We start from the raw sequence: 12726 nt of genomic DNA on the forward strand, positions 1-12726 counted from the left end.
GTCCCAGAAGGAAGTCAGGGTGGATCTGTGGCCCTCGGGTGTCCCCCCTCCCCCGATCTACAGCCCAGACCAGGCACGTGCTCCCAGATGCTGTGTAGACGAGTCCTCGCATCTGCGCTCTCTCCTTCCAAGGGGTTTAGTTACTCGTTTGATTGCATCTTACTTTTTAATGACTTGACTTGACTTTTTGAGCGGTTGCTGGCTTCCGGGAGAATTGAGCTGCAAGCGGTGCCGTGTCTCTTCTGAAGGGATAGGCCCGCGGACGCGCGTCTCCCAGCTCCCCGCCCCTCACGCTGCACACGCTCTCCTGGCTTCTGTTTGCTTTTCATGCTTTGTGGGCTGTGCTGGGTCAGGAGCATGGGTCCCTCTGCACCTGGGTCTCTTTGGCCAGTGCCGCGTACTCACGGTCAGGCCGTGTCCGGTGTCCTGTCGTCTGCACGCTTACAGGCGGCAGCATGCCGAGCGGCCCGCACGTGGGTTCTCGTGTCTCCTCAGGGTGTGAGCCTGGATCGCAGCGGCCGGTCTGTGAACAAATCCGGCGTAGAATAGGGCTTTCCACGGGAGCTTGCCGGACGGGCACCGCGGCGCAGAACCCTAAGTGTGCGGCTTGGCGACTTGTCCCGCGTGGGTGTCCCTGTCGCCCCACGTCTGGGCTGCGTGGTGCCCCCAGCTTCACCTCCCTCGCGGCATGCCGGGTGCGTCCGCCCGAGGATTTACGCGCTCTGACCCCGGGCCTCACCTGCACCCCTCCCGTGGCCTCTTCAGAGGGTTGCCGTGGAGTAACAGCTTCAGGTGGAGAACAGCCCGTCACACTTGCCACGTGTTTGTGTTTCCTTGTCCGGCTGAGGTCGTGGCAGCGGAATCTGTAGCCCCGTGGCTGGTGTTCATGTGTGCCGTGTGCGGCGACGCACGCCGTGGGCTGTGGCTCTCCCCCCGGGATGTGCTGCCAGCCCGTCCTCGGTCCCGTGTCCTGCCCTGTATACGTGGGTCTCAGGATCTTGCGTGTGAAAACCTGAACCAACCAGCTAAATTTGGTTTAGTTCTCTCTCCCGTTGGAGAAGGTTCTTTGTCCACAAGATCCCGTCAGGAGGCTTCTTTCAGAATAGCACTTCCTCTCAGAGACACGAGCGACCCAGCTCACGGCTCTGGACAGACTTCCTGTGGGTGACACCTGCTTCTCCTCACACCCACACGAGCTAGGGTGCCCGCAGTGAATGCTTGGCGTGCGTGGCTGCATCAGGAGCACCAGAGGCGCTCGGGAGACGGGCGGCAGTGGGGGTGAGGAGGGAGTTGAACAGCCTGCCGCCTGTGTGGGACACAACGGGGTGTGAGTGAGCGTCGTTCACAGACGTCCTGCGGGGTATTTGGGGAAGTAGCACCACATCGACGCAGGACGACGAGTGGTGCTCACGAGTGGCCTTTCCTTTGAGACGTCTGTGTCTGCCCTTCAGATCACCAGGAACACCACACCCATGTATAGGACGCCAGAGATCGTGGACTTGTACTCGAACTTCCCCATCGGCGAAAAGCAAGACATTTGGGTGAGGCGGCACGGCTGTGTGCCCGGGCAGCCGTGCCTCTGGGCGGGGGTTCTGGCCTGCCCACTCCGCTCCCCGTCCCTCTGGCCACCCTTCTTTTTCTTCTCCTTTTCTTGTCACAAGAACCACCGTGATTGCCCTTAGTGGAGCGGAACCAAGCGTAGGTTGGGTGGAGTGTCCACGTGCTGCAGAGTCCCGGGGTGGCACCTTGTGCCCGGACCCGTCTGCCGCCTGCAGGCCTGGGCCTGAGCTCCCCCTGCGCAGAGCCCCTTCAGAGAAGCCGGGGCTTCGTGCGGCCTGACCAGTCCCAGCCTTGGGTCTTTTTGCCGGTCTGGCCATGGCCAGAGTGAGGGCCGGGCCCCGACGCCTAGGCGACCCCGCTCCCTTCACCTTTCTGAAACCCTGTGGCCATTCCTGCCTGGTGTAGCGCTCCTCCTGGGGTCCGCTGACCCCTTCATCCAGCATCAGGGTGTGGAACTTGGGGAGCGCAGCTCTGAGCGGCCCGGGGCTGCGCTCGCCAGTGCCGAGGCACCCTGCCCCTTCCCTGGCCTCTCCGAGCAGGGACAGCCCCAGACCTCCCAGGCCGCCTCCAGTGCTGACCTCGCCGTGGGTGTGACGGGCTCCACCCCGTCTAAAACGTGTGAATCGGTAGGATTTGCACGCTGGAGCCTTTTCTTGGGATGGTGGCAGCCTGTGGTGTCAAACTCACCGCGCATCTCCTTTCCACCCCAGTAGGTACTCCTCAGCACGGTCGGCTGGGGGACACTCGTACGCACACACAGGCGGTTGATGGGGGGACTGACGTTGGGTGCCGAGGGCGTGGCCTCCCCTGGGTCCCGAGTGCCCTGCTCAGTCTGGGCCACGAGTGTGCCCGCATCGGAGGCCACAGGGCTAGCAGGCAGCGGCAGACCCCCAGGACCCGCAGGCCTGCTCCCTGCCTTTCTGCCCTAGTGGTCTCTCGAGCGAGCTGCCCTGCTGGGTCCCAAGTGCCTGAATGTGGGAACTTTTCCCTTTGAAAGGACCTCTTGCTGAGAAAATAAGATTGTTGTTGTTTGTTCTTCCTCTGATCTCCATAGTTTGTGCCTGATGAGGGCAGAGAGTGGGCTGGGTGTGCCTGGAACTCAGACCAGGGTGTGGCTCCAGCTCCTTGACCTTTGGCTGGATGGGCCCCGCCCCCTCCCCCACCCTCTCAGCCCCCACCTCCTCAGCCCCCTCCCCCCTCAGCCCCCTCCCCCACCCTCTCAACCCCTCCCTCCAACCCACTCCCCTAGCTTCTCAGCCCCCTCCCCCACACCCCCTCCTAGCCCCCACCCCCACCACGCCCCCTGTCCCCTGCAGGCCCTGGGCTGCATCTTGTACCTGCTGTGCTTCAGGCAGCACCCATTTGAAGACGGAGCAAAGCTTAGAATAGTCAACGGGAAGTTCTCAATCCCTCCTGATGACACCCAGTACTCTGTGTTCCATGACCTCATCCGTAAGTCCCGCGTGCGGGGACCTGTGTCACATCCAGGGCCCCGGCTGTCCCCTGCCCCTCATGGCTGTGTGGCAGCCGCTCTGCTCAGGGCTTTTCTTAGCGCTCAGCCCCCTTGTGAATTCTCGGTGCTTTGAGTGGCCGGTTCTGGTAACTTTGTGCCGTTTTCGCTGTGGCTCTCTCGTCATGTTTCCCTCTCTCGCTTGTAAGCGAAATCAGTGCCATAAGTGGAATGAGGGGCCTCGGGTCTGTGATCTCGGGGAGGGTGGGCACTGCTGACCCCAGACCGTGACCTGAGCTCAGCTGCCTCTGCCCTAGGCGCTACGCTCAAGGTCAACCCCGAGGAGCGGCTGTCCATCACAGAACTGGTCAACCAGCTCCAGGAGATTGCAGCCGCCAGGAATGTGAACCCCAAGTCGCCCATCACTGAGGTAGGGGCCTTGACGGGTGTTTTCAGGACGTTTCCGTGAGAGGCCGCACCTGCTCTAGGGCAAGAGACACGGCTCCCCGAGGGGGCTCACGAGTGCCATGGAGCCTCCACAGGCCGGGGTGACAGGGGAAACGTCCCACCTGATCATAGGAGCCAGGGGAGTAAACCGGGCGTGGGGCCCTGGTGCTCAGTGCTTAACCTCCTGGGCTGGTTCCCTGCATCCCAGGGGCCAGGGCGAGAGGTGGTGAGGAGCACAGGTGAGGAGGAGGCCACGGAAGGTCACAGCGGGGTGAGGGGGAGAAGGCCACGGAACGTCGGGGGCGAGGGGGGGGGGCAGTGGGTTCGGTCCAGAGAGAGCCTGGGAGCAGTCTGGCGCTAAAGCAGGTCGGCCCAGAGTGCCCACGTAGCCCCGCAGAAAACGTGCTCGTCCCCAAAGGCGAGCAGGGGCCCCGGGCGGCATGGGGAGGTGTCTGATTGGTGGGCAGGCCTGCCTGCGTGCGCACCCCTGGGGAGCTCCCCGTGGACAGACGCAGCTCCTGGTGGGTCCACTGCTGCGCGTGTCCTGATGCTAGTGCTTCTGAGACCTGTGCCCCACGCGTGCAAACCTTAAATCTCTTACGTAGGGGCCGAGTGTGCAGCGAGGCCGTCCTCCCCACGGAAAGGCATCCCGCCACACAGGGCCGCACGCAGCAGACAGAGCCCCTCGAGAGGGGGAGTAGGAATCGAGTCTGAAACCCAAGAGTGGAGGCATGCGAAGTGTTCGGCTGTGTGGTTTAATAGGATGCTGTGAAAAGGAACTTTAAAAGGAAAGCGGGTATCATTCACCTGCCTGTAACAACACAGTGTCTGAGATACCGAGCAGCATTCGTTAGTTTACAGGGAGTCGTGGGAGGCATCGGGTCACGGTAGGGGATGTTCTGTTTCTTCCAGAAATTGATAAAGCAAATAGAGAATTTGCGAAGAGGAGACGTGGCCTAACAGTGGTAGTTGCCTACCACTTGGCGGCACGTGTGTTGTTTTCAGGAACTTGTAGGATGTTAATACCGATTCCCTCCTAGGTCACTAAGAAAGACGAGATGTCGTCACGTTCAGTAGAAACGATAGCACGTATACCTCATTTCCTGAGTTTAACGTGGTAAAACTCCACCTCGATGGTCGTATTTTGTAAAGCTTCACCAAAAACCCTAAAGCACACTACCGAGTGACTTATAAAACAAGTAACCGGCAGAAACTGCATCTTCCCTGAGACTGAGGAAGGCTGAGGAAGGCTGAGGCCGCCCCAAGGGAGCTGGGCAGGAGGCCTGCGCCGAGCGCCTTGCCTCCGGGCTGCACGAATCTCTTCGAGGCTCCAGCCCCACACTGGCCTCGGGCTCAGCTCGCGAAAGAGCCTCACTGTGCACAGCCCGCTGCCCCGCTCCTGTGGCAGCCAGAGGGCGCGAGCCGACTGAGTCTGGGTGCACCTCCCCACACAAGATGCCTCAGCCCCGAGGGTCTGCCGTCTGCCCTGCGTCGCCGTGGAGCCTTGGCGTGCGGTGGGCGTGCAGGGAGCACTTGCAGAGTTGGGCAGGTTCACGGCTGCCTCCTCTGTGTTAGGTGTGTGCCCGAGCACGTCGGCTCCAGAACAGCACATGGGCAGGTCACTTGTCAGTGTGGTCTGCCTTTTGGTTCAGCTGGGCTGTTCAGAGTCCGGGAAGTTCTCTTGGATGTTTTAGTAAGTCAGGTAGAGAGAGCTAGGTTAACTGGGTGGCCAGCGTACGTGGGGCCCACAGGCACCTTGTGCCAGCATCTGAAGGTTTTCTGTTTGGGGAGGAGCCACCTGAACCCTGGCCCCGGCCTCTGGAGATTGATTATTTGCATTTGGAATCATTGCAGCTCCTAGAGCAGAATGGGGGCTATGGGAATGCTGTCCCGTCTCGAGGGCCTCCCCACCTCGGGGGCTCCAGCAGCGGTGGCTACAGTGGAGGTGAGTGCCCCCTGCCTTGTGCCCCCCCCGCCCCCCGTTTGCCCCTGGGGTTACCATGCTCCCGCTGTGTGCAGCGCACCTGACAGCAAAACACAGGCTATGTGTTCAGGGCCCCCAGGACCACCCTCAGGTTCAGATTCCCCGGAACCGCCAGGACTCAATGGAACTGACACACTCAGGACCACAGGGGACAGGGGAAGAGGCGTGAGCATCAGCTGTCCTCTCCCGACACCATCAGGGCAGTACCGGTCCTCTGTAGCATGGAGTGACAACTGGCGGTGGCCACACGGGCACTGCCACCCACCCGCGTGGCTCACTCCGCCTCGGAGGCCCACAGCCGCTCTGTAAGTCACTTCTTGGCGTGTAGAGGAGGGCGTGCCTTGAAGGGCAGAGAGTAGCCAGGAGGACAAGTACGTCAGAAGGAGGGTGTGGGGAATAGAGCGGCCATGGTAGGATCTGGGGGGCTGGAGGGCTCCGAGTGGGGACTCAGATGGGGGGTGGCGGAGGGTCGGCTCTGGCAGCAGTGGAGGTGAGGCCGGCGGCCTTCTATAGCTCAGGTCACGTGTGGTGAGCGACCTCTACTCCCCTCGGCCAGTGTGTATCAGGATGGGTTGGGTACCCAGCAGTGGCATAACTGTGTCCCCACAGAAGCCCTCAGCCTGAGCTCTGTGTGGCCATGCCTTGGAAAGCTCTGGAAGGCCATGCCAGGACGTGCTTCTCTGCCACGGGCCCCCCTGCTCATCCCCCACCTCTCATTCTTCGGGGCGTGGAGTCCTGGGTCCTTCAGCTGTCCCCGCCAGCCAGCAGGGCCCGTGCCCTGGGCGCTCCATATCCGTGCACATTGGGCCCCGGGTGCCTCCCTGAGTGTCCCGTGTGTGGGGCTGCCTCATCTGCCATGGGGGGGGGGGGGCGGGGGGGGGGGGGTTCTCAAGGCCCCAAGGGACGACCCGGCCTCACATGTGCTCACACCACACGAGCGGTGGTGCCTCGCCAGGGCTGGGCCAGCTACTGCCTAGTGACAAACCAACAGAAACATCTCACGTGTGGGCCATGTCGTCCAGCCTCGTCCCAGCCGCGGGCCGGCCGTCTGGCAGCTGGTGCTGCTGCTTTACGCACAGAGGCTGCCGGAGAGGCCCCCGCGGCACAGATGCAGTCGTAGATCGTGCTCGTCTCTTCGCACCGGCGTCTCCCCCCCGAGCCCCCTTTGATGACCCCACCGTTGAGGCCCTGGGGTTTCAGGGACTGCCTTCTTTTGCTACCACCCTGTTCTCATCCAGGCCGCCGTGTCCTGCAGGTGCCCCCCGTTTGGAGCTGTGGTCAGGAGCCTGGGCTCTATGCCAGCATCCCTGTCCCTGCAAAAGATAGAATCGTGCCCCAGGCATGCCCAAGGTCTACCATGTGGCCTGTGGCCTGGCTTGGGATGACCGGGCCTCCCCCCTGTCCGGCCCACCCCGTGTTCTCCCCCCTCATCCTTCCCCACCCTTTCCTCCCCTAAGCGTCTGTGGTGTCTGTGTCCACCAGGCTGCCTCCCCTTCGCTGGTCCCCTCAGCGTGAGTTAGTGCACCGGAGGGTCCCAGCTGGCATCCAGTGCATGCTGGGAATGGTCTGGTGGGACATCACCGAGACGGGAATGGAGGGCCACGTGTGCCCAGAGGGACCAGCTCCTCTTCACGGGGCCCAGCTCCTGCCCTGGGGACAGAGCAGCTGGCTCGGCACTTTGTGGGTGCCGGGCAGGGCGGGGCTCCCCCCCAGGCTCAGGCAGCATTTGGCTGGTTTCGTTCCTGTGCCCGGATACTGTGCGCTGATGGTCGGGCTTGACAGGAAGCAGGGCTCCCTGCCCGTTCTGGTTCTCCCGTCTCCCCAGGAGCTGGCTCCCACCTACGCCTCTCGCGGCCCCGCCTCCAGCCCCAGGCCGTGCTGTGACTTGAGCCGACTTGTCTTTGCTTCCAGGCCTGGCGCTTGCCGAGTACGACCAGCCCTATGGCGGGCTCCTGGATATCCTGCGGGGGGGCACCGAGCGCCTCTTCACAAACATCAAGGACACCTCCTCCAAGGTCATCCAGTCCGTTGCCAAGTGAGTGAGGGCACGTGGGCACGGCGTCTAGATGACAGTGACAGCACGTGGTCTCTTTGTAGTAGGGGTTTCCCGACCTTTGGGCTCTGTCCCGCCTCCAAACCTGGCAGGACCTGCACTTGAGGCTGCTGGTGAGCGTGTGATGCCATCGGCACCGGCTGTGCCATCAGCCTCGTGGGCCCAGGCAGGGGGGGTGGCGCTGCCCGATGGGGGTGCCTCGGCCACCCGTTCCCACCCCTGCCGCGGAGGGGCACATGGGAGTGCCCGAAGCCACGGGGCCCTGCCACTCTCGCCCCCGGGAGGTCTTTTCCCTGGAGAACCTGAGCCGCCAGCCTCAGCGCCTCCCTTGCTCCGGGACAGTGCCCCTCGCATTTGTGTGGTTTCTCCTCCGTGGCGTGGAGCCAGGGGGACAGTGGAGGGGCCCAGGACACCTCACGACCGCAGGCCCACCCGGGCTGCTTGGGTTTGAGCGTGTGGGTAAATCAAGTCGCTTTGTGAGCAGGTTGTTGAGGGGAGCGCACATGTGCACAACTGGGGGCTACCCTCTCATCCTGGACACCGGCCCGAGGCCCTCGTGGCCAGCACACATGGCCTGCGTTTGCCAGGTCCTCCGGAGGCATCTCCACTATGCCTAGGGAGCTCCCCGGGAGCCTCACAGGCCCGGGTCTCCGGCACGCTGCCCCCCGCAGGCCAGCTGAGGGGTGTCAGCGTCCACGTGAGGCTCTGCTTCTCTGTGCCGATGGTTTCAGGGGATGATCCGTGGGAGCTGGTTCTCAGGCGGGGGGTCGGGACCCTTGTTCTCTGTAGTTACCACGTGTGTCTGATTGCGTGGAGGCTCCTCGGCTTTCCCTGTTCTTGTGCGTGCGCACACCAGCCGCGGACGACACAGGTAAAGTCGCACACACGTTACGTGAGCACGCGCACACCTGTGTGAGTGGTGCATGTGTGAGCACTGTGTTACATAGCAGCGCGCACGCAGTCCCCGATGTGACTTTATGTAACGACGAGAGACTTGATTTCTACTGGCTGTGGATCAGTGTCCCAGGCCACGCCTTGTCGAAGGAGCTCTCCGGGTCTGTCCCTGGGGTCGGGAGCCGTCCGGCTGCTGTGGCTCACGTTCTGGTTGGGGGGCCCAGACAGGACAGGCGGGGCCGCCTGTGGCCTGCAGGCTCGCCTGCCGTCTGCCGGCGCTTCTCCGCTCGCGCCTCCAATGAGGGGCGACCTCACACGGTGCCGCCGTGTCGTGGGCCCCTCCACGTGGCTCACCTCGCGGGCCGTCATCCTCTGCGTGTCGTGCGGCCGCGGCACCGGCAGGGCGGGCGGCAGGTCTCATCCCGGCAGGTGACGTTGCAGGGGTCTTGGGGCTGGCTTCTGGGACCGGAGGGCTCTGGAGCCATAGCCCCTGACGACGATGAGCGGGAGGTTCCCGAACGCGGGAGAAACTACTCGAGTCTCTCTGGAAAAGGCGCACCAGCTGTGCGGAAGCCCTGTTTCTTGCTGGGCCTCAGGCGTGAGGCGGGTCCGGCATTTCCCGGCCTCTCCGCCGAGGTGCAGGGAGAGAGCAGACAGGCCTCGGCTGCCAGCCTCTCCAGGGTGGGTGCGGGGGCTGGGTGCCCGTGGCCTGCCGTGCGACCGGGATGCCGGCGCCCCGAGAAGCCAGGGCTGGGAGGCAGTGCGGCCGGAGGGGGGGAGGGCTTGGTGCCACGTGCTCGTGCACTCGTGCACTGCTCTCGAAAGCAGCTTTGAGAAACGAAGGAACGTAAAATCGTTGCTTGTGTGTGTGTTTCTCTTTTAACGTTTTTTAATTTTGAGAGTAAGCGTGTGAGCAGGGGAGGGGCAGAGAGGGAGAGAAGCCCAGGCAGGCTCCCTGCTATCGGCCCACATGGGGCTTGAACTCACGAACCGTGCGATCGCGACTTGAGCTGAAACCGAGAGTCGCACGCTCCACCGGCTGCACCCCAGGGGCCCCCGTTGCGTGTCAGGCTAGAGGTGGTGGTGGTCCGCTTCCGGATTTAGCTGCTGTTGCGACTGACTCTGGGTTTGTGCAGCTCTCTTCCACCCTCAAGTGGAATATTAACGAAAAGTAATAACCCTAACAGCACACCTCCGCCGGGCGGCACGAGCAGAATGCGGTCTGTGCCTCGGGGTGGCGGCCTGGGGATGTTAGCGGATGTGCCTCGGGGCGCGGGCGCACAAGTCTGGGAGGCTGCTCGGGGTCATCCCGGCGCGATGGTGAGATCGGAGCGCAGACGAGGATGAAACAGGGTATCGCCCGGTGTCCTGGGGGTCAAAGGTTTCTAGAACAAGAGAAAGAGGATACGTGTCAGGGTCCCGGGACCATTCCCAGGGTGGAAGGTTTGCCGAAGGACACCCAAGACTGGGCGCGGAGTCGTCCTCACAGCTGGGATTTTCCTCAGAGATAGGACGCGGGTCAGCAGATCAGCGCTGGGAAAAGGCTCCCGGCACGAAGTGTGAGGGAACAGGAGGGGCTTCCCGAGTCCTCGGCCGTGGCGTCACGTGGGAGGTGCTTGATTCCCCGCCCGAGCCGCTGCAGCACAGGTGAAGAAGCGTTGTCACCCAGGGTGTGGGTTGCGGCTGCTCTCGGGCACCCTCCGCTGAGCACACACCAGCCTCCGGACTCTAGAGGGAAAGCAGGTGTGAGCATAAGCACGTCTTGGTGCAAGCAGTCTGGGCACAGGGGCCACTCCTGCCAGGTCTGGGAGCAGCGAGGACCCTCCTGAACCGGCAGCCGCAGCCGAGGACCAACTTGCAAGCAGGCCTCTCAGGGTGAGCGGCTCGGCCTGCGTAACTGTCTTCCGCCCGGGCTGCAGACGCCTCGGATACCGACAGACTCGGGAGCTTACGGTGAAGCAGACAAACCCGGGGCTGACCCTGACGGGCCATCTGTCTAGCCAGCACGCAGAGAGCCAGAGCCTCGGACGGGGGAATGGCAGAAGACGCTGGTGCTGGCCCTTTCCTCAGATGTGACCAGTAGCGGTGACGTCTGTGCGCGTGACCACCAGGGCCCGGCGGCCATGCTCTGTCCCTCACCGGGCCCGCCAGCCGTGTCCACCAAGAGTTCTCCGTTTGGGTCCCCTGTGGGGTCTGTGGCCACCGCACAGCTCCACGTGCCACAGGAGGGCCCAGTTAAGTAAGGCCTTGGTGCAGGTGGCATCGGGCATTAACTGACTCTCCGGGGCCATTGAGCAGCCCAGCCCCTCTCTGGTACAGCCAGAGCCCTTTCATAGGGTGCGTGGGCCCCGGAGTCCTGGGAGGCCTCTCCCTGGAGGAGGGCCTCCCTGTGCACGCAGACCCAGCACACGCAGCAAGCGTGTGCCCACGGCCGCTCTGTGTCCCAGAGTGTGTGTGGCCCGTGGGCCCGTGGATGTGCACGTCTGCTCGCACGTGTTTCTATTTCTGTGACCTGCCTGATTGAAGTTTTTGTTTTATTGGTATTGTACGTTCTGTTTTTAAGTGTTTATTTTGAGGGAGAGAGTGCACACGCACGAGTGGGGGAGGGACAGAGAGGGAGGAAGAGAGTCCCAAGCAGGCTCTGCACTGTTGGCACAGAGCTCGACGCAGGGCTCTGTGCCACGAACCTCAAGATCATGACCTGAGCCGAAATCAGAAATCGGTGCTCAACTGACTGAGCCACCCAGGCGCCCCTGAGAGAGGTTTTTTTTTTTTTTTTTAATGTTTTCTAATGTTTATTTTTGAGAGACAGGGCACGAGTGGGGAGAGGGGCAGAGACAGAGGGACATACAGAATCCGAAGTAGGCTGCAGGCTCTGAGCTGTCAGCGTAGAGACTGATGCAGGGCTTGAACCCATGAACTGTGAGATCATGACCTGAGCCAAAGTCGGACACTCAACTGAGCCACCCACGTGCTCCGGGAGAGCTAATTTTTAGATGGTATCGCTCAGTCTGTAAATTCATTGCACTATAAATAAAAATCCTGGTGTTTTTACAGATTTTGATCTTAAAATTTGTATGTAAGTTACCCAGAATTGCCAGCAATATTTTTTTTTTTTTAATGAGAATAGGGGACAAACCCATTCTGTGTCACTTTTCTTCAAACACGGGTACTGTGCTGGTGTAGGTGAAGTGAGCAGACCACTAACTAGTACCCAGCTATGTGGGACTCATGTAAAACTAATGAAACCCAGAAGTCTGGAAGAAAGTCACGGGATACTTATCGAGTGGTGCTGAGACCATAGGTATCTATGAAAAAATTGGATCTTTATCCAGTAACAGCTAAATACGTTAATCCTGATTAATTAGAAGGTCTAATTGTCAATAGCAATTTTTTAGGGAAAATAAAAATATAGAGGGAGCGTTTTTATAACAGTGGAGTAAGGTAGATTTCTTAACTCTAACAAAAATTGCATAATATGCAGCCGTGGAAAGAATGATTATAAACTTAAAATAAAAATCTAATGTTCCTCAAAATCACATTTCTTTTAAATTTCCAAAAAGAGTTTCACCTGGGTGGGTCATCCGGTTAAATATCCGGCTCTTGATTTCAGCTCAGGTCGTATCACGGTTTGTGGGATTGGGCCCCGCGTTGGGCTCTGAGCACAGCGCCTGCTTCGGATTCTCTGTCTGCCTCCCTCTGTCCTTCCCTTGCTCGCTTGCTTGCACGTGCACGTGCTCTCTCCCTCCTTCTCAAAACATAAACATTTTTGTAAAAAGTAAAAATAGGGGCGCCTGGGTGGCTCAGTCGGCTAAGCGTCCGACTTCGGCTCAGGTCACGATCTCGCGGTTTGTGGGTTCGAGCCCCGCGTCGGGCTCTGTGCTGACAGCTCGGAGCCTGGAGCCTGTTTCAGATTCTGTGTCTCCCTCTTTCTCTGACCCACCCCGTTCATGCTCTATCTCTCTTTCTCTCTCTCAAAAATTAAACGTTAAAAAAAAAAAAGTAAAAAATAAATTTCCAAAAAGCTATGGCAGTGACTGGGAGTAAATACGTTTAAACCACATAACTGACAAAAGAATGGTACCTATTACGTGCAGTGAGTTATGCAAACTAGTAGGCAAAAAAAAAAGAAAAAGCACAGAGGCGACTAGCAGTGGCCAAACCATGAATAAACTCTTAGGAGATGCTCAGCTGCATTATTATTTTGTAGGCATCACGTACAGGAGTCTTGTCTGGTCCACTGTGACCGTCTGTGTCTTCTGACTGATAGTCACGTGGATTCTTGGTGTCCTGGGTGGGCGCCTACCACATCTGCTCCATTTCCTGCTCGTTGCCCGG

The 12726-nt window shown here is 60.5% G+C and overlaps 1 protein-coding gene across 7 annotated transcripts in view; it reads left to right on the forward strand.

Annotated features, from left to right (window-relative positions):
- The window catches only part of GAK (cyclin G associated kinase), a 53950-nt gene that overhangs the window by 20757 nt on the left and 20467 nt on the right, over positions 1–12726 (forward strand). For all 7 annotated transcript variants that reach the window (XM_047847112.1, XM_047847113.1, XM_047847115.1 and 4 more), the window contains 5 exons: positions 1452–1541; positions 2877–3012; positions 3328–3440; positions 5312–5402; positions 7353–7476. In XM_047847112.1, coding sequence (XP_047703068.1) covers positions 1452–1541; positions 2877–3012; positions 3328–3440; positions 5312–5402; positions 7353–7476 — 554 coding nt within the window. The remainder of the gene's footprint in view (positions 1–1451; positions 1542–2876; positions 3013–3327; positions 3441–5311; positions 5403–7352; positions 7477–12726) is intronic.

Source organism: Prionailurus viverrinus, unplaced genomic scaffold (genome assembly GCF_022837055.1).
Source record: "Prionailurus viverrinus isolate Anna unplaced genomic scaffold, UM_Priviv_1.0 scaffold_45, whole genome shotgun sequence".
Lineage (NCBI taxonomy): Eukaryota > Metazoa > Chordata > Mammalia > Carnivora > Felidae > Prionailurus > Prionailurus viverrinus.